At 40.4% G+C, this 26,882-nt stretch overlaps 1 protein-coding gene across 1 annotated transcript in view; it reads left to right on the forward strand.

Moving 5' to 3' along the window:
* Positions 1–26,882, forward strand: part of CAP2 (cyclase associated actin cytoskeleton regulatory protein 2) — a 127,963-nt gene that overhangs the window by 42,602 nt on the left and 58,479 nt on the right. Inside the window, exon 4 of the mRNA XM_057698592.1 lies at positions 5,675–5,752. Within this exon, the coding sequence (XP_057554575.1) occupies positions 5,675–5,752 (78 nt within the window). The remainder of the gene's footprint in view (positions 1–5,674; positions 5,753–26,882) is intronic.

Here is a 26,882-nt window from a genome sequence, read left to right on the forward strand (position 1 = left end):
CACAAATGACATGATCTTCGTCTATGTAGAAAGTTCAAAAGAATTAATGAAAAAAACTCCTGGAACTAATTTAGCGATTATAGCAAGCAGCGTTTGTTAGAGAATTCATTAGGAATGTAAATACTTGAGCCCACCCAAACCTACTGAATCTGAAACCCTGGGGGTGAGACATGACAGTCTGTTTTAACAAACCCTCCAGGTGACTATAATGCAAACTCAAGGTTGAGAATTGCTGGTGAAAGTCTTCTTCATGGCCCTTTATATGTCAACATAGATGACTTCATAATCCAACTTCGTAGGGCCAGTGCTTATGTTCATGTCTACAAAATTAAACATCTTCAATCTCGTTTTAAGCAAAATCATTAAGTGGGTGAAACTTGTCTTTGGCATCCTATCACCTCTTTTTGTTGGCCCATTTTCCTGTCTTGCTTTCATCTATCAGGTCCCCTTTTACCTCTTCACTGGCTGAAACTCAAGGGACTTTTCCTTTAGGGTAGATCAGAAGGCCCTCAGAAATAAGATCTAAAAATACAATATCTCTAATTGTAAAATATTGGCAGGCTCATTGGGGAGGAATATGAAGATGGCATTGATACTGACCTTCCCAGGGCCCAGAATTGCACCTGATGAGCAGGTGCCCATTCCCCTCACCTTCAGCTAGAGGAAGGGGACCCCCTTCCCTTGGCCATCTGGCCCTCAAGAAGAGGGCTGATGCCATTTCAGAAAATCTGGAAGTGCCTTCAGCACAGGCACCCTGGCTGGATGCTTTTTGCATTTCCTCTAAGTATTACCTGTACCCTTTATCCCAATTGCACCCGTTCATTTTGTCATCTTCATAGTACTTTGTGGCCTGTAGCTTTCGCAATAAAACAATGGAAAGCTTTGATGAATATTCAGAGATCAATTGAGCTTCCCCAGGGAGTCAGCTCTCTCCTGAGGGGATTAGATGGAAAAAAGACATATTAACTGATGTCTGCTTGTCCCGAGGATTGCTTTAAACTGATTACTGAAAATCATTCTACGGTCTCCCCTAGGACCACAGAACAAGATGGTCCACCAACGTATCTGTCTAAGAACCCCAGTTGCTTAAGCGATATTTAACAGAGTTCAAACAAAATGCACAGCCTTGCCTCTTACGCAAACTGTCCCTTTCCTCTGCACACACGTGCCCACAGGCAGATAGATGTGCATGTATACCCACAAAGGTCACTGAGGCTCTCTGAGCCTGGCACATGTGTGATGGACAAACTCAGCAAAAATCCTCAATTATTTGTCGTTACTGAAAATCCCTACGTTTGGCTTTTTCTTTCACAATGTTTTGAACTGCCTGAGTGAGCCGAATTCTCCCTTTCAAGTTATCAGAACTCAGCAGCTTCAGTGAAATTGCTCCTAAATAGGATGCTGTCTGGTTGAGGGTACCCATGGAACTTTCCAGAAGTAAGAATCAGGTAGATCAGGATATCTCAAAAGTGGAATGAAAATCCTTTGAAACGTGGACTGATGAACTCAAAAATGAATGTGGTTTAGAGTCTGCTAATTGTGCCCAGAGTTCCAGGGAGCTGGAAGAGATGCACAGCTGAATTCTCAGAAAGATTTGTCTGCATAAGCAAAGCGAGAGGGAGAGTTGAAGCAGATAGCTAGATATGCAGCCATGTGTGCCCCAGCCTCTACCCCTGTTGCTGAGTGAAAGGCCGTGTCGGGGAAGAGACTAATTAATGAAATTGGCCATCTTGGCTAACAGACCCCCCAGAAAATTGTTCTGTTAGCAACAGGCTAAATGTTGTTTCTAGGGAAAGTAAAAAAGGCCAATGATAGTGTTCCGCTTGGGATAACTACAAAAATTCTGTTAATGCCACCTCTGAGCCGCAGTGTTAACTGTAGAAGTCAGGCAATCCCAAATTACTGTTCCCATAGCAACTATAATTCAGCTGACTCCACAAGGCTTGTTGTACATGAGCACTGGACTTCTACACTATCATCGCTGGGAGAAGTGCAGTTCTTGTATTTACATCCAAGCTGCGGAAAGTTTTATTTCATAATTTTCTTTTGGAAATGTGGTCATTAGAGACTGACGAAAGTCCCTCCGAACCACTGAAAATACACATTTTGATGTGTGGACAAACATCTGTGTAGCTCAGAGCTTCACATTCATAAGGTCACAGTGGCCTCCAGGACAGTAAACTTTGAAAATCCACAATCTCCCTAAGAAATATTCAAAATTTGGGATTTTGAGCAACATAATCCCAGTAATCAGGCTACCAGGACAAAGAGGAGATGGTGTACTCCAAAGTGGAAAATATACCCTCGTTTAAATATTCATAAGACTTAATCTCTTATGTTGATGATGAGGAATTTGTGATTTTAAATGTAAATGATCTACATATCTTGGTTTGATTTCAAGCATTTTCTTGTCAGTAGGGAAAAAAACCCTTGGATGAGAAATAATGAGAAAAGTTGAGCACTCGCTTTCCCTGCCCTTGCTCCGTCAGGCGCTAGGAGATTAGGTGGAACACTCTTGCTTGAAATGGAAATTAAACCAATCTCCAGTATGGTGGCAAAAGACTCAAGGAATCACCCACGTGGTGGCTAGAAATAGTGTGTCGGAGAGGAACAGAGCATGCAAAGGAAAGACATGGACTTGCCCTCGAAGAAAATAAAACAGTGAACAGAAACATATTCCTCATTGTGGCTTAATAAGAGTGTAACTTAGACTCGAGGGAGGGTGGTGGGGGAGTCGAGGGAGGGAGGGAATACGGGGATATGTGTATAAAAACAGATGGTTGAACTTGGTGTACCCCCCAAAAAAATAATAAATAAATTAAAAAAAAAAAACTTAATGAGTATAAACATATTTTTTAAATAGCTTAAGGTTATAGAACAATAAGAATGAAAAGCAAAGGGAAATTGAAGTCTAACAAATCAAAACCTAAAACAACATTAATACAGAAATGAAATATAAATTAGAAATGTTCATGTATATGAGACCCTATTGAAAATGTGTTTACAACAATAGAGAAAATTATTGATATAATCACAGTAAATACAGATGTCAGACAAGGAAATTAAAGGCAGAGAGACAGAGAGAGAATCTAAACGATATGAAAACATTCAAATATTGTACAGTATGAGGATAATAATTGCAATCCCTGAGTAGAGAATCTAACAAATGGAACAAAAGATATTTTGAAAGATGTAGTAATGTAAGAAAATTTCCCATAAATGAAAAAAGGACCAGGTCTATTCCAAGAAATATAACACAGAATGCTCAAAATCCAAAACATAACTTAGTTAAGCTGTTAAACTCCAGGGGTAAAGAAATAATTCTTCAGGTATCAAAATAGAAAAGTTAGTTTCCTACAAGGGAGAAAAAAATCAAGGTGGCTTAGATTTCATATCGTTTAGATTCTCTCTGTCTCTGCCTTTAATTTCCTTGTCTGACATCTGTATTTACTGTGATTATATCAATAGTTTTCTCTATTGTTGTAAACACATTTTCAATAGGGTCTCATATACATGAACATTTCTAATCAAGGCATTGCTACATTCACTGCTACACTGTGTGCACATGGTGAGAGAGAGAGGGACCTGGGGTGTTATATCCAGCCAAGGTGTTAAAATATATAGACAACAGGGAGACATGCTTGAAACTGAAAAACTTAAGCAACTTTGAGACCTTTTTGAAGAACATGCTTGATAATGGGAGTTCAGCCAATAAAAAGAAAAAAATCAAAATAACTCAGAAATGGAAAAGTCATGGCAAAACAACTGGTGAGAACTACTAGGTATGTTTAAATGTAGAACTAATTCTCAATAGCTATGGGAATTAATGTTATAGTAAAAATAATAACTAAAAATATGAAAAATGGGGACCAGAGATAGAAGGAAGTGGGAAAGTCCTTATATTCTCATCATTCCCAACAAGGAGTCAATCAGTATTGTCTACAATTATATCATGTATTAGTTTAAAGTATAAACACATAATTATTCCAATCTCTTGATGTATTTTTTTTACCTTAGAATGATCATTTAGGGCATAATAATTATTATAGTGCAGAAACTTTTATTTGAAGCTTATCAATTCTTTCTTTTTCACCTTTAGTATTCAATTATAATTAAAACTTATACTTTTTATTTTCAAAACTAGCACCTAGGGTATGGTCCCATTTTACCAGTCTCTCTGCATATAGATCTTAAAAGGTGGATGCCGTGGTGTTCATCTTACATTAATAATGATTATTTCTGGGTTGTGAGGCATTTTTTTTAAACTTTAATCTTCATAACTTATCTCATTTAAAAAAATTATTCTAAATTAACATTATGCTTTGTCTTAATGAAAACAACTGTGTGGATTTCCTTAAAAGCTAGAAAAAAATGCCAAAAATGACTGTGTGATATGAATATTTGGAATTTTTTTTCTCCTTGGTACTCTTCTGTAACTTTTTTTTTTAATTTATTATTTTTTGGGGGTACACCAAGTTCAATCATCTGTTTTTATACACATATCCCTGTATTCCCTCCCTTCCTTGACTCCCCCCCCCTCGAGTCCCCCCCAACCCTCCCCGCCCCAGTCCTCTAAGGCATCTTCCATCCTCGAGTTAAATTAAAAAAATTAAAGAATTAATTAATTACTTAAACATGAGTGGAAGGTAAGGATAGGAGAATATGGTACCATGTGTTTAAAGACATTCCCACCTGCTCAACTCCTTTTTGGGAGGGTTGAGTCCAGGTAGCACTGAAATCTCCTTCAGATCAGTCTTATTGAACAGTGGTAGAAACCACTAGCTTTCAGTGAGCATATCTTTTTTTTTTTTTTTTCCTTTTTTAAAATTTTTAAAATTTTTTCTTTTTTATTGGAGTATAGTTGATTTACAATGTTGTGTTAGTTTCAGGTATACAGCAAACTGAATCAGTTTTACATGTACATATATCCTCAGTGAGCATACCTTTATGGGGATGGCTTACGGGACAATTTTCTTTCCGTTAGAAGGTTTGGAACAGACTGGGGCATGAAAGAGGACAGGAGAGACACCCTTTGGAAAACAGTTGCACTTTGGGGCTCAAACATTTTTTTTAACAGCTTTGTTGAGATATAACATTCACTGTTTTAAAGTGTATGATTCAGAGATCTTTAGTATGTGCACCAAGTTGTGGAACCATCCCCACTAATTCCAGAACATTTTCATCACCCCCAGAAGAAGCTCCATGCTCATTTGCAGTCACTGCCCATTCCTTCCTCCCACCAGCCCCTGGCAACCACTAATCTGCTTTCTGTCTCTGTAAATTTGCTTATTCTGGACATTTCATATAAACGGAATCATACAAGTGTGGTCTTTTGTGACTGGCTTCATTCACTCAGCATAATGTTTTCAGGGTTCCCCCATGTTGTAGCCTGGATCAGCTCTTCGTTTCTTTTGAATGCAGAATAATATTCCATTGTGTGGGTATATCACATTTTGTTTATCCATTCATCAGTTGATGGACATTCTAGTTCTTTCTACTTCCTGGCTATTATGAATAATGCTGCTGTGAGCACTTATTTACAAGTTTTGGTGCGGACCTGCATTTTCATTTTTCTTGGGTGTTACAAACCTGGAGAGGGAACTGCTGGATTGTGTGGTAATGCTCCGTTTAGGAGCTCAAACAATTAAACTTCCTTGTACCTTTTCGTTCCCAGGCCGAAATGGTGCATAGTGCTTTCCAGGCCCAGCGAGCTTTCCTTCTGATGGCCTCTCAGTACCAGCAACCCCAAGAGGTAAGAGTGCATCCTGAGAGCCCAGGCTGCCTGGGGAATGGGTAGTGTAAGATAGGAAACAAGGAAGCAACAGAACCAGTTGCTGTGAGAGACATCCCGAAAATGAGATAGATAGCATTGCAAGTTCTGTCTCTAATCCAGATCATAGTATGAGACATTTCTTCTGTCTTTATAATCTTATTATGGCCAAATTCATACTGTAGCAATCGACATCATCAGTTTAAAAGGTCGGTTTGTTTATGTCATCTGTATCCTATTATTTTCACTAGTCTCGCAACCATTTTATAATCAGGGAAGAATTTACTACTAATTTTTAGTTCATACTTTGTGCTGCTTTGTTTTCAAAAACTGTTCACGTCTATCATCATCTGTAAATGCTATGTATGAATTTGATTAGTTCCTATTTAAGAAGTAGCATTAATAGGCTCAGTGGGGAATGAATGAAATTATTCATATTAAAAAGTAGATCTACTACCAGCATACCTTGTTAAATAAGAAAAAATAAGAATGGTTTTGACTAAATATTCTGCACCTGAAGTTTGGTATCAACCATATAAATATAAAAGATAATTGAATTCTAACACAATAGCTTAAATTTAATAGCTCACTTTAAATCCTAAAACAAATTCCTAAAATTGAAATAGTTGGGTTGAGAATCCTGGGAAGCTAGGATTTGCCCTTCAAGGGGTGAAGCTCAGCTTCATAAAGAACCAAAACCTGGGAGCTTACTCTCCCTGGAGCAGTGGTTCCCAGGCCCTCCTGGGAATCACCTGGAAAAGTTTTTTTAAATACCAGTGCCTGGATCTCACTCCAAGAGGTTCTGGTTTAATTGGTCTGAGGAGTGATCTTGGCCTTGAGAAGTTTATGGATTGCACAGGTGGTTCTAACTTGCAGCCAGGGACTTCCATAGTGGTCCAATGGTTAAGACTCTGGGCTTCCAATGCAGGGGGCGCGGGTTCAATCCCTAGTCAGGGAACTAAGATCCCACATGCCTAGGCACAGCCAAAACAAAACAAACAAACCAGATAGCTTGCAGCCAGGGCTGCCACCGCCCACCCTGGATGGATGTATCACTTCCCTCGTGGGAAATGAGGGGTTAGCGCACAGCTCAGGCAGGCAGCTTTGTAGGGATGGAGATAGTCTGTTCCACTGTGGATGCAGTTTCCTCCTGGGCTTTCTCAATCCCTGATTTTTTTCTCTTTGCAAAAGAGAACAGTGAAACTAGGAAATCACAATGTGATACAGCCTTAGCCTGCCTTTTCTGTGATTGAAGTGAGAGGAGAGGTAGCTTTGTTGCGTCATTGAGTCTCCGACAGAGGAAAGAACCATGACTTTCCTGGCTGGTGCTCCACTAAATCCCTTTTCTAAGCACAGAACAAGATGCCTCTCCATTGGCCGTGCACATAAAAGTCACTCATTAAATATGGGATGAAAAAGTGAGCGACTGAACAAATGAATGAATGCTCCTGGGACCATGGCATCCCCAAATAAGCCATAGTAAGGGATAACGTGTGGCCTAGCATGTGGCTGTGCCGTTTCTTGGGTGTAATATCTGGAGTTGCTCCTTCTTACTCTACTGCGTTTTTAACATTAACTTATTTATTGGCTGCATTGGGTCTTTGTTGCTGCACGCGGGCTTTCTCTAGCTGTGGCGAGCAGGGGCTACTCTGCATTGTGGTACTTGGGCTTCTCATTGTGGTGGCCTTTCTTGTTGTGGAGCACAGGCTTCTAGGTGTACGGGCTTCAGTAGTTGTGGCACACAGGCTCAGTAGTTGTGGCCCACAGGCTTAGTTGCTTCAGGGTACGTGGGATCCTGGGATCCTCCTGGACCAGGGCTCGAACCCATTTCCCCTCCACTGGCAGGTGGATTCTTAACTACTGCACCACCAGGGAAGTTCCTCTACTGCATTCTTGATGAAAGGGAGAGGAATGGATGTTTCAGGCGACTCGTACCCAGGAAGGGCATTCGTTGGAAATGTCCCCTCCAAGAGTAATAAGCCCCAGAAGATCAGTAGGCAGAAGGGAAAGCAATTTTTTGACGCCCACCTCCCTTTCTGCACACTCCATCTTTACCCAGAGCACTGTCCTAGTCGCTTCCACTCAATAGAGAGGCAGGTTTGAGAGGTCACCACTACAGTGGTAAAAATAGTCCACCAGGCCTAGACATTCCCCGTGTGCATTCCAGAAGATACATCATAAAGAATATGATCATAAAGCAGATTGTGTTTTCTCATAGAAACAATGTCATAGAAACATGTCTTCCTCTCTTCTTTCGGGAGAATATTAACTCCTGTAATTTCAACTCTCCTTGATATAGTGTGTGTGACAACTTGAGTGTGTATGAGAATCACCTGCAAGGTTGTTAAGACACGGATTGCTGGGCCCCACTTACAGAGTCTCCGATTCAGGAGGTCCTGGCTGAGGCCCGAGAATCTACATTTCTGAAAAGTTCCCACGTGATGCTGGTGCTGTGGGTCCAGAGCCTGCACTCTGAGAGCCTGTGTGTGTGGCTGGCTCTCACAGTGACGCCTCTAGCCCAGGTTTACTTCCGGTGCTTCAGACTCTCATTTCCAGCTGCCTCTAGATGACTGCTTCTCAAACTCTAACCTTCATCTGAATCACCTGGAGATCTTGTTGAAGTGCAGCGTCTGGGACAGTAGCCCAGGAGTCTGTAGCTCTAGCAGGCTCTTTGATGATGCCAGTGCTGCTGGTCTGTGGCTACATTTTGAGCAGCAAGACAGGCGTCCCCACCTGAAATCGCCCCAGCACAAAATCCCTCCGGAGTCAAATATCAAGCTCCTGTTCTTTTCCCCCAGCATGTCTGTATCAAAGCAGGCTGTGTTCTGCTGCGTTCACAAACATTTCCAAAATCTTAGTGGCTTATAAGAGCAGAGGTCTCTCTCTTGCTGACCCTGCATTCCTATGTATGTATGAAAGTAAGGTGACTTACTTTCTGGAGGATGTTATTAAATAATTACTCATATAATTGTTAGAGTTATAATAGGGCTCTGAGAGAAGACGGTAGAAAATGAATCTTTACTAGGGATATCAGGCACTGGGAAGGGAAGATATTTTAGGGTAGGAGGACTTCCCAGGGGGTACCTCCCACCATGCTAATGAAGGCGACCACTTAGGCTGCAGAAGCATAAGGCCAAAGGCCAAACCAACATTGGTCATGTGCTGTCTGAGGTGTGTTAGCTAGACGTCCAGACTGAGGCTGAGCACCTGGCCAGCTGGACGCTAGAAACCTCCTAGAACATGGTGGAATCCACAACCATGCACGCTTGCAATTAATTAGTCAACAAATATTTATCAAGTGCTTACTGTGGGCCAGGCCCCATGAAAATACTTAGGAGGTGCGGCCTTGGGAAAATATATAGAGAGAGAGTATTAGATGGGAAGAGACCTTAGAAAGCATCTCTTGCAGCAATCTCAATTTAAAGATGAATCAGAAGAGGTTCAGAGAGAGGGTAACTGGTTTGCTCACTAGTCCTAAAGCTGATAAATTGCCCCTCCGAACTCTGATCCCCAGAAATAGCCAGCAAGCATCACCACTGCACAGCTGTCTCCAGTGCTCTTCACTGTTGCTTTAAGCCAGTGTCAGCCTTCAAAGAGATTAAATTTTGTAGAGGGTCACCATCAAAATGTAAAAGTATTTTGTATTTACCAGCTATAAGCAAACAGCCAATCAAGCAAGGTAAACCATTAGTACTACCGAAATTCAGGGAAGTAGGGGTCTTGTAGACAGAGGTGGTCAGGAAAGGCATCGTGGAGGAAATAAAATGGCAATCCAGGAGCAGTAATGCAAATGCTTCTGATGTAATTACATTAAAATTAATAAAGGGGTGAATTTACTTAGCACAAACTCAAAACAATATTTTCCTATATTGAATATGTTTGGGAAAATCCCATACTCTGTTCAGTGAAGAAGCATGTTAAATGTTATTTAAACCTACGTTTTCCCAGACTTATTTGACCATGGAGGCTTTTTGTAGAGGGACATCTGTTCATGTCCTGTGGGAGGCTGGTGTACATTTCTTTTAAGTGGTTCTAAATGCTTGATGGTCATTGCTTTTGGTAAATTCTGTTAGCAGGGATTCTAAGACCAACTCCAAGAGTCCCATGGCCTAAGGTACATACATGCCCAGTATAATCCCCTCCCCTCAAGTGTGGAAATGAGCTGTGAATTTATGGGATATTGATCCTTTGATTAGGTTTATGATCAGGGTGATGGGATAGTCACTCTAGTGATTATGTAATGTCGAATAAGACTGTCCTTGCGGCTGGAGAGAGATTCTCCTGCTGGCCTGGAGGACATGAGCTGCCACATTGTAAGAGGACAGCCTCTAGAAGCTGAGAGGGGCCCTCTGCCGACAGCTAGCAATGAAACAGAGACTTCAGTCCTACAAGTGCAAGAAATCGAATTCTGCCAATGACTACGTGCCCCTCGAAGGGGGCCCGAAGCTCCAGATGGAAATGTAGCCTTGCCGACACCTTGATTTCAGCCCTGTGAGACCCTGAGCAGAGAACATAGCTTCACCTCTCCCAGAAGCTGTGAGATGCTAACTGGATGTTGTTTTAAGCCGCTAAGTGTGGTAATTTGCTTTGCACCAATAGAAAACTCATCCAGATGGCCTTGATTCCCTCCTCCTGGCCAGACTCTAAAGCAGTTCGTTGGTTTTTTAAATAAGGCCATGAGCCACAGACCAAAATGTGAAGCTGGTCTACCATTTGCTTCCTCTTCCCTGCCCCCCACCCCGGTTCCTCCACCTTCGAACTCCTCCATTTATCCTGGAAGAAGCAAGAGAAGAGGTTCACCTACAGCCCTGCTTGACGATGATGACATCCAATTTCAAATGTCCTTTCTCATTTTGGACTAAGAAACATGTTTCTTATATTCTCTATTATAAAGGGTTTCAAATTTTTCAACCTTGACCCGTAGGGAAAAAAAAATGTATTTTATTTCACCACCCAGTTTCTCAAAACAACAGTTATCCTTATCATCTGAAGTACATTATGATATATTTCATCTAGTCCATTTTATCGCTCTATTCTTTTCTTCTTTTTTTAAAGACTGTTCATGACCCACTGAATCGATTTCATCACGTACTAATGGGTCATCACATCTTGCACTGAGAGAGTAGCATTGACATATATACACACTACCAAATAGTGTGCTGGGGGAAGCTGCTACAGAGCACAGGGAGATCAGCTTGATGCTTTGTGAAGACCTAAGGGGATGGGATAGGGAGGATGGGAGGGAGGCTCAAGAGGGAGGGGATATGGGTACATATATATACATATAGCTGATTCACTTTGTTGTACAGCAGAAATTAACACAATACTGTAAAGCAATTATACTCCAATAAAGTTGACAAAAGCGCCCCCCTCTCGTATTACAGACATTACAACGCTCATGGTATAGAACAACTTATAAAACATGTGCAGAATGTCTCATGCTTTTCTTCTCTCTCCTTGTAATTTATAAAAAATGATCTTTGGGCAAAAGATTGTACTAGTCCTTACAGTATCGTTGTTAAGAATTTTAGTGACAATTTATCAAGCCCATCTTTCCCCAGTTGATAGAAGGAGTCTCACATGGAAGATGGCCAAGAAATCCCTCTTCTATACCTGCAGAATTTTTTAAGGGATGCTGGTGCACTCAACTCTTCATTTACTTTTATACCAGTTGGACTAGGGAAAATAGGATATTTCTAAATCATAAGCATGAAAAATGAAGTTCAGTGACACATTAATGACCTGGCCGTGAGATCTAGACCTGGGCCTGTTACTTTACTCACCATCCAAAGTTCTTTTCACAGACACTACACATAAAAAGAGCTGCACTGCAGTCATTTATAGGAGTTATATAGCCAAATAAAACTGTAGAAAGTGTTTAGTTAATCGGGAGAGGTGAAATGAGTGCTCTTGGCGTTGAGACATCTCACATCACCAGGGAGAGATGTGAAAGATAATCTTTAATGATCTCTACCATAAGTGGCCCCCAAACTTTAGCCTGAGCTGAAAATGTAACCTCTACTGAACCAGTGCTTCTGAAGCCCTGGATGGGCACTACCCTCAGGGAAGGCTCACTGGGGGTTTTCGGGAGGTCTTCCACCTGGGCCCCACCACTCTAGCCCTGGTTAACTTCGGACAGATGGGAAGCACTGGTGTGGTGGAGAACCGCATCTGTTGTGCTATAACTACAGCAGGCGATGCCTTCCCTCCCACACACAGTTTCTGTGTTTTCTCCAACATGTCTCACACTGCTACAACCTGACAATGGAATTGTGTGTGTGTGTGCGCGCGCGTGCATGGAATTAATGTGTACCAGTACACAGAGAAAAAAAATTAACCGTTAAGTTTCCAACTAAGGGGAAGATGATTTGGGGTCATTGACTGGCCTGTGAATTTTATTCTATTAAAAAGACTAGGAAGCCTGAGTTTTTTATTCCTCCAGAAGTGAAAGAGTTTCTTCTACGCTTCCCTCTCCTCTTCTTTATTTGGGCTTGCATCTTAAAAGGAAATAGTGCCTTCCTGTGCATCAAGCAAGCATCTAAAACATTCTTTGTCCGTTCATTGTTTAAACAGTCTGAGAAATCAGAAGGGAAAGGAAGATGACTGATTCCTTCTGTCCATTCCTCCATCTAGTGACGTGCGTGCCCCAACACGGTGCTCTGCGCAGAACACCCACTCAGTAAGGATTTTGTAAGGCATGGGCTAGTAATCCAATTTGTTGATGATTTAGTAATCTTAAACTAAGCTAGAAAGCCTCGTAGCATTAACCTTAAGACTTGAGCTAATTACTCAGGTACGTTGATAGAGCCAGATTACTAATGGATTTATGCCTCTATGTTTGAGATTTTCATATAATGTTAATTTTTGAGGGTGGTCAAGAGTAGAAACTTGGACCTACCTGGGTTTGAATCCCAGATCTTCTACTCATTAGCTCTGCTAATCCAAATGCAAGAAAAACAAATTCATGTGTCTCCTAAATTTGAGACTCTTTTATCTTTTTCTGGGTAACCACTGGCAAATTAATCTGGTCAAGTCCACAAGACATTCTGAGCCACTCTAACGAAACCAGCTTGTCAAGTTACTCACTTAGGGGAAGGCAGTTAAACTCTCTTAGCCCGTGCTTCCTTATTTCCTTCCTTCCTTCGCCATGCAGGATCGTAGTTCCCCTCCCAGCAACTGAACCCGTGCCCCTGGAATCTTAACCACTGGACTGCCAGGGAAGTCCCTCCTATTTTTGAATAGGGATAATAGTTCCTGTCTCACAGAGTTATGGTGAGGATTGAATGAGACAAAGCATGCAAGGGTCAGGTGACTGGGTAGGAGAATTCAGTATTAGGGCAGTCCAGCTGCTTTAGGAAAAAGTCCCTGATTCTTGATGACAGAACGTTGTAGACACTTTTTTCTCTCGCTCACCTAAGGTCTGCTCTGGTGTTTTTGGGTGACAGTCTTCCATATGGTTATTCATATAACCAGCTTCTTCCATCGTTCAACCCCTACCTGGCTCTAAGACCTCAGCCATTGACTTGGGAAAGAGAACACAGGAGCATTTCCTGGGAAGGTTTTATGCATCAGGCCTGGAAATGTCATGTGTCACCTCTACTTTCATTCAGCCTCTTGGGCATTCCTAGCGGCAGGGGGGCTGGCAAGTGTGATCAGCCTGTATGCCTGGAAGGAAGGACTCACAGGTTTGGTGAGCATCTAGCCAATCTGCCAGAGTGGGTAACTTGGCTTAACTAAAATGAGGTCTATCACAGTGGAAATATCTTTCTAAACTCAGGTGGGGTTTCCGGGCTAATCCCCCAGTGGCCATCCAGAGAAAGACAAGAAAACTTTCAAATCTAACTGTTGAATTTGTTTTCACTGTGCTTGGGTATATATATATATAGAAAGAGAGAGAGATGCATGTATATAGAGATCACAAAGTTTCTTTTAATTAGAGTGAGTTCACCCTTTTTGCCTCTGTGATGTTTTACCTTAAGGTGTCAGGTTATTGTCCAGTATTTTAAAATGCCAAGCAAGGTAGTCATGTGACTTTGATCTCAGAGCATGCCTTGGGTAAATTAGGTGGTGCTAGTGGCAGGTCTGGAAATTGTAAAGGAGAAGCAAACGAATGAACAAAGCCAAACTCCCAAGTGTTCCTTAAGTCCGTGCCCAGAAAATGTCACAGCATAGCTCAGTCAGGATTGCTGAGTCTTCTTGAAAGATTTGGCCATGATTAGTTCTGCCAAGTTCTGTTGTTAGGGGGCATATGACAGGTAACATAACGCAATAATATACCTCTGGCCCTAATGTAAAATGAAATGCCTGCTTTAAAAGATTGCTTTAAAGCCTTTTGTCTTTATACAAAGGTATCAAGAAAATATTCTGTTGAGTAACTGCTATTAATTATAGGTGCTGAGCAAGTATTTTTAATGGATTTTTAAATATATAATTCTCCATTTATCTGGAAAACAGGAAACTGCAACAGCAAGAAAAATAAAAGGAAACAAGTTTTCATCTTCTATGTCATGCTCAGCTATGTTTTCATTTAACAATGGTTTTTCCCAGTGGACAGAATTTCAAAAAGGGGCAGCACTTTAGCATCTAACCAGTGACTCATTTTACGGCTTTTTCCAAATGAAAAATACAGTCACTCTGTATTCTCACTTCATAAACATGCATAAGTTTTGACTTATTAATATTGCTAAATGGGTGGTTCTCTTTACTACCAACTCAAAAGCACTCCAAGGCAATCTGTGCTTTTAATTTCTAGAGGAGAGGCTTAAACCTAACTGAAACATCTGCTCGAATACACTCTATGAAGAGCAGGTGAAAACTGGTTGCATTCAGATACCTACAGGATGGAATTTTTTTGTCACCAGCAGCTTCCTGAGTAGCATTTCGTGTTGTAGTTGGAGAAGGGAGGCAAAAAGAAGCCCTTGCTTTTCATATGAGCCTTTCCAGGGCCAGAAAATTACCATGGTGATCATACCCTGGCTCCTTGTGAAGGCTGGGTGTAGAGGCTGGCTGAAGAATAAGGCACCCGGGAAGGAAGGAGAGGAAGGAGGCTTGTGTGATGTCATCAGGGTCTGCTTGAGTTGACAGCCTGAAGCTACCCAGTCAGGGCTGAATCCCAACAGGAAAGCTAATCATTAGTTTATCAGAATGCAGAGAGGAGGGTAATCAGAAAGGAGGGTAATTCTGTCATTCTTCTGCCCAGACTGTTTGCTTTAGCAACATAAAGCTGTGAATGAGCCTGTGAGCTGTGACCGTGGGTTAGTAGCTTTATAGGTATTTAGAAACCCAGGACTATGGAGGCAGAAGGGATTTGCTGAGATCCTGTCCTGTTGGACATCACTCATGGTGACTTTTTTTTTTTAATCTGATAAGGCACATTAGCTCATTTCTCTTTGTGTAAGACATGAATTAGGTAATGAATGGTTGCCCAAAGGAAGTGAGGTGGTTATCACACACAGGGGATTTGAGGGATTATCTGAGGGGGTAAAGGTTAATAAAGAAGGATAATATCCTTTGTTTATCAACTGTTTCATCCTAAGTTTGTTACAATTCCAGACTGCCTTGATGGCAAATTCTACATAAAGGTTAGAACTACCTATATGGGTAGGGAATTTTTCATACTCCATTCAGTCAAGTGCTGGGATCACGCTGTGTTTTTAATAAAATGACTATCAACTATTTCTCATTCTCCACTGTGAAGCATCGTATTTGCTTGTTAGACACTAAATCTGATATTTCAAAATTGGTAGGGTTACAAGTTTTTCTCTTAAGGCATGATTCAAAAGTTAATTTTAAAAGATGTCATTGATGTCGTTCAACAGATCTTTTCGAAAAGCCAAACATAGTTTGGCCTTTGGATTTGCTACTTGTTCATCATTTCAGTAGCCTTAACATGAGTCCTCTTTGCAAGACGTAGCCTCTATCATCTGTTCAAAGCTGTATATGCAAAAATAGCAGACACGAAGAAGGTAATTCCAGCTGGCATTCCAGTCTGGATCCGCTGTCATAAATTACTTAGCAGAGGGCATGGTCTGTTACTTTTTATGGTCATGTTCTATATTTGTATGTGCTGCGGGTCGGATCACATGACAAAACCATCATTTGATATTAGTGTTTATGTACACCAGCTAGTGAGGGCTGGATTTAAGCTTCACTGTGCAGCGCTTTTAATTTGTATACTTAGCTCTTAATTGAAAATGCAGACACTTCCCTAAGTACTAAAATTACAAATAATCCAGAATAAATTTTACATAATTGTTTTTAGAAGACAAACTACTATATATCCTAACTAATTGAAATGCAGTATGTCTTCCAGAGATTTTAAAACATAAATTTTGAACATGAACAAGTCAACATTGCCAGAATAATAAAGACCCATATTCACCACTTTACATCTTCCAGCCCTTCCCCTAAGTTGAACAAGAGTGTCTTACTGTTGGCAGTTTGCTTTTTTTTTTTTTTTAAGCTCTTTATTGGAATATAATTGCTTTACACTTTTGTACCAGCTTTTGAGGTACACCAAAGTGAATCAGCTGTATTTATGCATATATCCCCATATCCCCTCCCTCCCACGACTCCCTCCCACCCTCCTGTCCTGGCCCTCTAAGGCATCCCCCATCATCGAGTTGATCTCCCTTTGTTATACAGCAACTTCCCACTAGCTATTTTACAGTTGGTAGTGTAAATATGTCTATACTACTCTCTCACTTCGTCCCAGCTTCCCCTTCGCCCCCCGCCCCCCCAACCCCATGTCCTCCAGTCCATTCTCTGCATCTGCAGGCAGTTTCCTTTAATGAAGATACATTTCCCAAACTAATCGAAAAAAGAAAACACACACGTGCCTTTTCCCCCTCTGTTTTCCACACTGCTTTTCCCAGGGCAGCTGAAAATTTAGGTTTCTAGCAGCAAACACCTAGAGAATGCACTTCTTGGACGATTACTTCTTTTCATAAACTTAACAGGACAAAAAAGAATGTTCTTGTCAGGTTTTGGTGGATTAACTGCTGTGAGGATTAGTGTTTCTATATCTGGAATCGCTTATTAGATAAATTTGCCTAAGTAGTGACTTCAGATCTTTGTTAAACCCTGTTCACCTTACATACTCCAGCCCTCTTTAATTTCCTTAACTCTTTTAATTTATTTCTCAGGGCTTTTTTTTTTTTAACCAAACATTTATTGGATCCCTAGTATATAGCAGTCACAGCATTTGGCATTTCTACATCTATCATTATCTCATTTCTATGAGAACATACTTTGGAAAAATAAGATCTGGGTGATGTTATTTGTCATGATTCATGTATTCCTGTACTTATCTCAGCTATTACTGCCCTCATGCTACCACGAAGACCACCATGCGAACTTTCCCACCCACTCTCCTCTCTTGAGAAGCATATTCAGTATGCCTTCTGATGGTCTCTTTATAGCTTTGAGCTTCCTTAGCCACCTTTATGGTAGTTTCTGTCAAAACAGAAGTAACTTGTTTACGTGTTGTTTTAGAAACATTCCACTGTTATTTTTCATGCATGTTTTCCATCCCCTCAACAAGATTATAAGAGCTTCAAGGAGCTTTATAGTTGATGTGCCTTTGCTTTTATGACACATTGTGGTCTTAACTATATTTTATTTGATGTCAAATTTGATAAAAAGACAAACTCTGGCTCCTGACACTTGGGGTTGGTTTGAGGAGTAAAAGCTGGGTTAACAGATTCCAGTGGCACAGGAAGGGAACAGAGTGAAATATTTTTATTTAGTGATACTGTTATCTTTTACTGAAAAAAAAAAAAAAAGAACTTGATATTTGGAGATATATTTGGTACAGATTGAGATATCAATTGAGGGTATAACTGCTAAAATGTAAGTCACAGATCAGCCACATAGAATTAGCCTTGAAAAAGTATTCCTTACGGGAATTTGGAAAAGGGAAGGTTAGAGGAAGAACAAGGGGTAGGAGGTTAGTAAGTCATTTCATTTCAAGGATGCCGTTTCTCTTACGCACGCTTTCACAAAACGAGCGCCTCTGAGGCTACTGCAGAATGTTTCATTTCTGGATGTGTGGAGCGAATAACAAGAAATGATCACAGCCAAATTTGGGTGACAGATGTAGCTCAAGCATTCAGTGATGATAGAATATAGGTTCTGGGAAGAGTGTGCTGATTAAATTCACATGGGCTGTGGAGATCCAGCTGGCCTGATATTTAAATGCTGTTGAAAAAATGTTCCGATTAGATGGATTCTTCCCTATATAGAGTTTTCATGTAATTGCGAAGAATGGTACTTTCTTAGGCAGTGAAATTGTTGCGAGTGTCCAACATCAGCCCTCTGAAGCTGGTAATTTCGCAGTTAGAACCACAGCGACTGCAGTGTGGAAGAACTTCAGGCTTTATTCCATCTTTGTCCAGCTGGATTCTCTATGTAGGATAATGGACGGCACATCACCCAAATCGTATTTCAATGATTCAAACAACAGGAGTCCCGTCATTTTCTTTGGCTGCAGGTCCTATAGTTGAATGCGTTCAGGATTTCTCTTGAAAAATCATAAATTGGATTCTGTTTTCCCTTAGGAACAGGGATGTAATTTGAAACTTCACATTTTACCAACGTGACAGCAAATGAAGCACAGACAGGGCAAACCACACATCATAAAAACCAAGATACAACTAAAACATTATAATTATTTAAAACGGGGAAATGTGTCTCCAAGTCCTGTAAAGAGGTTATAAATATACTGTTCAGTTTAATTATGAGTGTCTAATGAATTTTAACTGCATATGCTGCTCATAAAAAAATCTATATTATAAATTACCAATCTGAAACTGATGATGGCTATAGCAAATATTCATCAATAATAATCTTACTTGACTTTCTTAGAATTTGAAGGATCTTTTTGTAGAGGTGTAGTGGATGATCCATTGTCTTTAAAATACTTTTTGTGGGAAAATGAGAACTCTTGCCTCTTTTCCTCTTTTGACAGGATTTCTCTGGTCTGGACAGAGACATTCAGAATCATTCTGTAATTCTCTAATACTGTACCTGAGATCGAATCATCCTTTTCAAAAATAGCAACCAAAGAATCACAGCATTCAGAGATCTTACCAAGGAGTGTGTCTGGGACAGGACTTTTGGTTCTAATCTTTCCAGTCAGCTTTTCTTTGTTGATATTTGAAGGTATATTTGGTGCGGATTGAGGTATCCCTCTTTGTTGAGTCAGAGAAGAGCAAAGGGAGGGAAGAGGACAGAGAAGGATAATCGTATCCCCTTTTTTATCAGTTAGAAGGGAGGGAGGAGGTTGTAAGCCAGGCATGTGGCTGTGCACCTAGGAACTTTTTAGCACATGACTTCTGTGGACCACTCTGCTCTTATTTTCTTCTTCGTGTCTTTGTCCATCATTTGTGGCCCCCAAGGCCCAGAAAGTGTTAGAAAGCAGGTGTGAATTAGTAAGAAGGCAGCAATAAAGGAGTGAAGCTGTGAAATACAGGGCTGCCTATGCTGTTACAACATGTCATCAAACCACTTTCATTTCTTTTGACTTGTTATTAATATCTGTATTTCGAGTCAGGTTACCCTAAACTTAGTTGTTTTCCCCAGATTGATTGACTCGTTACGCTCTTAGGTTGTCCCCAGCACCACATCAGTTTGATTGTTGTCTTAGGTTGTGAGTAATCCCTTCAGTTACTGCCAGTCAGTACCAGAGAGGGATTAATATAACAGAATGTGATTATTCAGTACTGCTGAGCGATGAACGCCCAGCCCTGTGTCCACTGCCCATAGTAGGTGCTCAATAAAAGACTGAGAGAATTAACTGTCTAAAACCAACAGAATCCTAGACATTCAGGATGGTTAAGCCCTTCTCCCCAGATCACTTATTAGATGAATATCTGGCAAGCTTCTCTTTGTGTTTGTGGAAACAAACAGTACATGGAAAGTCAACCCCAATCACTTTTTACAGTGAGAGAATCTCAGGGAGTCTGGAAGAGGAGAGTCTTCTCTCCATACTTATGGGATAAATGTTCTGTGGCAAAAAGGAGATTTGTACTCAACAAGACCATAGGAAGACCTTAGCAAAGCTATCTCCTGGACTATGAGTTGGTTATAAAAACATATATTATTATTTCCACACAGATAAAGGAGTACAGCACGAAAAGATTACTTGTTTGGTATCCCTCAATAAGAGCAAAAAAATTGAAAGCCAAGGTTTTCCAGTTCCAATTATGAATGTTTCACCTCAACCTCTCTTTCATTTGGCTTTTCGGTTCCTTTTCATTTTCTTAAAATGCTAATGAAATTGTGTTCTTCCTACTTGAACATCAAGATAACTGGCTTAGAAGATCTCCCAATTTGTGGGTGCCACCACGAATTTCACTGCTGAGCTTTTTATTGCTCTGAAATGTTTTATGTGGTTTTAATCTTGTTTGGTTTTTTCTGTGTGGAACACTTATTTTACTACTGATGGGACTTCAAGATAGATTTAACTCATTTAAAAAGAGTACTTTTGCTGAAATTTCTATGACCTGCTCATTTTCTTGACTGCAAAGAGGATAAACATCATTCCATTTTGTCCCTGATTTTTTGTTTTGTTTTGTTTTTTAAAATAGTGAGTTTAAGAAATCCTAAAAGAAATAATGTAAGGAACATTATGCTCGAATGGCTTATATTATTTCACACCCTCCTCAGTTCTACATCAAAGTATTTTTTCTGTTTTTTGCATAGAACACAATTAAATATTCACATTTTTTTCCATATCAAAATCTATATATTTGTAATTTTCATAGGCATACTATATTCAGTACTTAGATATGACATGATTTGACTGGGCACTCTCTTATTTTTGAGTTACTTTTGATTAATCATAAACTCTTATGATTTATAGCTTAATTTTTTATTCTATTCTCCAATAAATTTCAGCCTGTACATCTAAAACATTATTTGTATTTATAAAGTAGGATGAGTAGAGAAGACCATCAAACAATAATCCATCTTTATAAAGAACAAACCACTCTCCAATGTCCTTGGCTAAATAAGCTTAGGGAGAAATCCTAAAGAGCCGGGGTGGAAGCATAGTTTCAGGAGGTGAAATTCTAAAGGAAATTTAAGATACAGGGGTTGGCCTATGGTTTGCCTCTTTTATTAATATTATTTATAAGAAAGTTTTTACCTGTATGATATTGCTTAAATAGAATTTGGTTGATACTGTTTGTCTAATATTTATGAATGTTGTAGGTATATGTTTATTAAATGTGACTTTGTCTCCCTTATGTGATAGATTTGGGTGCAAGACCTACTTTTATTGAAAAGAAAATATTTTTAATTCTGCCATTTAGGTTGTCTCATATACCTGTTAGTTTTTCCTTAACTATTGCAATTTTCATTTTTGTCTCTATTCTTCGTTCAGCTTTAGCGTTCTTTGTTCAGGCATGTCTTGAACAGTGTTTGTTATGCAATTACTACTGTTATTTCTTCTTGCACTTTCCTCACTTTTCTCATATGTATTTTTTATGTTGCTTGGGACAGAAACATTCACTATTTTAGAGAGATTGTGTCTATTGAAATCCTATAGTGATCCCTCACTGAGTTATATTCAGGATTCTTTTTTTAATCTGATAGCATTATAAGTATCCTTATTTGTTCGACCTCCTTCTAATTTCTTTGGAAACTTATCTAATCAATCATTCCTTCTTCCTCTCCCTACTGACTCCTGTTTAATCTGCAAACCAAATCAAGTTTCTTTCTCCTTTAAAAAAAAAACAAACAAGAACGGCTTCCTTGACCACCTACACCATCTCTTTCCTCCGCTTCACTGCCAAACACCTTAAGAAGACTCTGTCCTTCCTCTCTGTCACTTCTCTGTCACTGTTCAGTCTCCTGTCATCTGTCTTCTTTCTCTCCTTATCGTTTTACCAGAAAAGACTTTCCAGTTGCCGTGGTATCTTCCTAAGTGTCCTCATTCCATTCACCCTCCTTGAAGAATTTTTATCAATGACTGTCACTCTCCTCAAAGTTTTTCCTTCCCTTGGGAATGAACTTTATCCTTTCTAAGTTCTCTGTTTCATTTAATTTCTTTCTCTGACTTCTCTTCCTTCCTCTATGCCTTAAATGTATATATTCCTTTAAGATTTCAGTCTTCAGCAGTTGAAGAGGACTTTCTCAGACATAGTCGCTCCCTGGTCGATTTCATGAATGTCCATGGTGGTATCAGTCACCCCTATGCTATGGGGCCAACTGTTCATCTCCAGACTCCAGGCCTTACTGCTTAACCCTGGGTCTGGATTAATCCTGCATGAGCCCCAAATGCTTTGTTCAGAGCCACACAGACACACCTCAGCCAAACTCTGTTCTCCCTCCTGGTTCTTCCTCTCAATTGTTGGAACCCTAAACCACCCCATCACCTGAACTAGAAACTCTTAAGTCTTTTTGACTTCTTTTCCTTCACCCCCTCAGGTCTAACCAATCTCTGAGCCTTGACAGCACCCTGACCACAAGAATCTATGGGGTCTAAAACCTTTGCTTCATTCCCAGGGCCCTAACTCAGGAAAAAAGAAAGGGTGAGAGAGAGGAAAGGAGGGAAGGATGTAAAAAAGAAAGAAGGAAGAGAGGGAAGGAGGAGGAAGGAAGGGATAAAAGAAGGTGGAAAAAAGGAAGGAGAGAGACAAGAGAAAAAGATCACCTGCTTTTTAAATTTTTTAAGTAAAGGTATTACAAGCGTGCTTTTTAAAAAACTGAAATAAAGAAAAGACATAAGAAGAAGAAAAAAAAATCCCACCACTCACTGACAAACACTATAGGTTTAGCCTCTTATTGCTGGTCTCTCTGCCTCAAAGCAATCTCTCCTCCAACCTGTTCCCCATTCTCTCATCATAGATACTGTTACAAAACAAAGTGAAAAAACAGAAAACAAAAATAATCTGGAATCCTGCCATTGTTTCCCATGGCCTATGCAGTCAATCCTGTAGACTCCATAGGATGACATTCAAGGCCCTTTGCAATGTATTGTTCCTATATCTGAGTCCTCTCCCCAAAACTCCTCCTCCACAGTAAATCCGATATCCCAATCACACTGGAGGACCAAAGTTCCGAGAACATGTTTGCTTTCATGCCTATGCAAGAGCAAAGGAATAATGGGGGCTGACATGCCATCCTTCTCCTAGTCCATACATTTGTCATTCTAATAGGCATATCATATTCCATAATTTGATTAGCTGTGCTTGGAAACACCAAGAGCTGCTTTCTTCAAGAGCTCGAGGTCTAATGAGGGCAAAAGATAAATCTAAGTGGAGTACATTGTAATAAATGCTGAGCTGAGGAGGGCTCCTGGGTAGCAGTCTTGAACACTGCCTGCAGGTTGGGGAAGTTGGAGACAGGGTCACAGAGAAGGGGCCCATTGAACCAAGTCTTGCAAGATAAGTAGGATTCAAGTGTGTGAAATTGCATCTAACAAATGGGGAAAGCCCAGGTATCTCTGCTCTTGTATGCAAGTAGGTTAAATCTCAGACAGTTCTCTCACAGCCTATCAATCAAAATGATGTGGGTGCTAAATGTGTTTTGTTTAAACAACAGAATGTTGAATTTTATCTTTTAATTCGATTACTTTTTTTGTTTTAATAATAAGCAAGTTTAGGCTGTCCACATTTACTCTTTGATTCATTGTTTGTCCTTAAGCCCAAGAAATAATGGGGCTGACATGTCCATCCTTCTCTTCCTAGTCCATGTATTTGTCATTCTAATAGATATATTCCATAATTTGATTAGCTAGGCTTGGAAACACCAAGACTACTTCTTTAGTGTAGCCATTTACTGATTTCTCTTTTCATTTCTCTGTTTTCTGTGGTGGATTTTACACTCTTTATTTCTTTTCGAGCTAGGCCAAAAGATAACCTTAAGTGGCCTATTTCTTACCATTTTAACATTAATTTATTTCAGAAGAAAATTAATTGCTTCTATTTATTTCTATTATTAATTAAATAAACTTTGATTCCCTTTCAGGAAACAAAAGGAGTCTTTTTTTTTTTCTTTTTTTTTTTTTTTTTACTTTTTGGGGGGTACACCAAGTTCAATCATCTGTTTTTATACACATATCTCTGTATTCCCACCCTCCCTCGAGTCCCCCCCACCCTCCCCGTCCCAGTCCTCTAAGGCATCTTCCATCCTCGAGTTGAACTCCCTTTGTTATACAACTTCCCACTAGCTATCTATTTTACAGTTGGTAGTATATATATGTCTGTGCTACTCTCTCGCTTTGTCTCAGCTTTTTGTTCCCTTTCTACTATTCATTCTGTGTAGTTATTATCTGAGACCCTTTTGAGGTTCTGCTAATACCCAATAGTTCTAAGAATCTATTTGCTAATTTACCAACTGTTTTCATCATTAATGAAAGGATTATTAATTAACCCTTGCTTAATATTCTAATTCATTTGTTTCTCAAAGAGGTCTTTAAATCTCCTACAGTGACATAATAGGTGTGAGACTTTGTGGCCCACTGTTTGTATTTTTAATTGGCCAATTGCTTTAAGTCCTCTAAGTCTTGAAACATTTTCCTCTGCCTTCAAAGAGTAAGGTGACCCTAGTCAAGTACTTTCTCTTGGCTTTGTCGTAGTTTCTCCACCCAGCCCTCTTCTCCTCCAAAGTCTAAGGAGGGAAATCTAATTGTGTTTTTATCTTACATCACTAAATTCTAACTTCCCTTATTTGTGATAGCTTTACATCTTTGCCTTTGTCTTTCTTTTTTTGAGTGGTAGAAAAGCATGTGAAGGGAAATTCAGACATGGGAAATCATCCCCCACTGGCTAGATTTGTCTGGGTTCCCATGATGTCTGTGCCAAAGTTCTATTTGCCATTCTATTTTCTGCCATCTCTGCCCCTAACGTTGGGCTCATCACGGTCATTTCCTGACTCCGTTAGATTCCTGCTCTTCAAAGCCTGAGATTCTTTATCCTATTTCCTAGCTGTATTCATTCACTAGGGCTGCCATAACAAAATACCATAGACTGAGTGGCTTCAATAACAGAAATTTGTCTCACAGTCGTAAAGCCTAGGAATCCAAAATCGAGGTGTTGGCAGGTCCATGCTCCTTCTGAAGCCTCCGTGGAAGGATCTTTTCCAGGCCTCTCTCTCAGCTTCTGGGGATTTGCTGGCAATCTGGTATACCCTGGCTTGTGGACACATCACCCTGACTGCTATCTTCACGTGTACATGGTATTCTTCGGGAGTGTGTGTGTGTGAGTCCAAATTTCCCCTTTTCATAAGAACACCAGTCATAATGGATTGGGGATCCACCCTATCCCAGTATGACCTCATCTTACCTAATTACATCTATAACACCCCTCTTTCCATATAAGGTTACATTCTGAGGTGCTTGGGCCTTGGACTTGCAGCATGTGAATTTGGGGGAGATGTAATCCAGTGGTTAATGCTAGATGTGTCAAGTACTGTTCCAATATTGTCATCTGTGTAATGCAGCCATAATTTGGGCCAGTCGTTTGAGTATGTCATGATAACACTAACCATCTGTGCTTCACCAGGTCTCCTCTTTGTGTTTCATAATATTTGCAAGTTTTGCTCAGCTTCATATCACCCCATGTTCCCCTGTAGCCATAACTCTTTCTTCTGTCTCTCTTTGAAAGCTGCTGTTAGTAGCTCATTCAGACGTGTTTGTGTGGATAGCCGCAGGTTCATAAGGCTTTGCTCATTCCTTTTTAAGTTGCCAAACTGTTACATAGGACTCAGGCTGTTAACTGGGGGTTTTATTTGTTTGACTTATTTATTGTTTGTGGAGTTTATCATATGTGTTTGTTGTATCTCGTTGTTTCTCTTTTTCAGATCATTTTATTGGCAACGAGGGTTTCCCTCCCCCAAATTCCTTCTCAGGAGTCCAGAGTACATAACATACAGCTCTTTTCTTTCATTCTTTCTTTTCCTCCATTGTTTCTTTTCCCATCTTATAGAGAGTTCTATGAGAATCTTTGGGACTTCCTAAGATGTCATGTGTACACCTGTCAGTGTGAAGGATGTTGTTGGTGTGCAGGTGGCCACACTCTGGGGAGACATAACCAGCAGCTGACTAGCCCTACAGGGTGCAGATAAGGTGATGACAAAGGATCCAGTCTGACTGGGATTCATTGTTATAATGGGATGGGGATGGGCTCAGGCACCTTTGCCAGAGAACCAGATACTAGCCCATAAAGGGAAGGTGTGAAAGGATGAAAATTCAAACCCACATGGAGCCCCAGGACCCTCAAAATAGCATTCTCACATGCCCACCTCCCACCCCTGGACCACAGCGCCCTTAGGAAGGCTGGCCTTGACGGCAGTTTAGAGATCTTTCCCTGGTATTGCCAGCAGTATTGTCTTCACATCAGAAACCATCAGCTCCTTGTTCAGTGATAAGAAAAGTGGACCATTCTCATAAACTCTGTACAAGAGGACCCTGAAAAAACCCAGAGGAGCTTGCCCTAGAAAACAGCCCTGTAGGTTCTCTGCTGTGTCTCTCCTATATGTCTTCTTGGACACATGCAGGTCACTCCTATTTGGAATTATGTAAGTCAGTTGAGAAGAGGGGTCCCAGCGAGCATGGTGGAAAAAACGAATCCATTCCCATGCCTGTGTCCTTGGGAGTGTGTCGTCTGCTAGACTGAGATGAGAACCCTTTTTGCAGACCAAAATCTAAGATGATTGATGCCATTTTTTTTTCTTTCCAGAACTCTTCCCCGACAGTGAGGATGTGTGTGGGTAGGGAAAGGCAGAAGAGAATCATCTCTATACCACTTTCACGAGCCTACTTTTGTGTGTTCAATACTTGGAGGCCCCTCCCGTAGGCAAGCCCTTGTAATGAGCTCCCCTGCCATGAATTGTTGGAACCCACACCCTGGCTCAAATGACCCAGGGGTGCCTCTTTGTCAGACACACGCTGTGCATCTGGCGGCATCGCCGGGGGTAACCTGATAGGGCTCACAATTTTAATTTTAACCAAAAATACATCTGCCGGGTTCATTTCAGCTGACAGGATAAATATCGTATTTCTTTACCAGTTTGTAAACACCTTGCTTTTCATCTCGATCTAACATGTTTCCCTGGTGTTTTACAAATAGAAAAATCCAGTTGGAGCCATAGGGGACTGAGCATGTGT

This window comes from Hippopotamus amphibius, chromosome 11 (assembly GCF_030028045.1).
Source record: "Hippopotamus amphibius kiboko isolate mHipAmp2 chromosome 11, mHipAmp2.hap2, whole genome shotgun sequence".
Lineage (NCBI taxonomy): Eukaryota > Metazoa > Chordata > Mammalia > Artiodactyla > Hippopotamidae > Hippopotamus > Hippopotamus amphibius.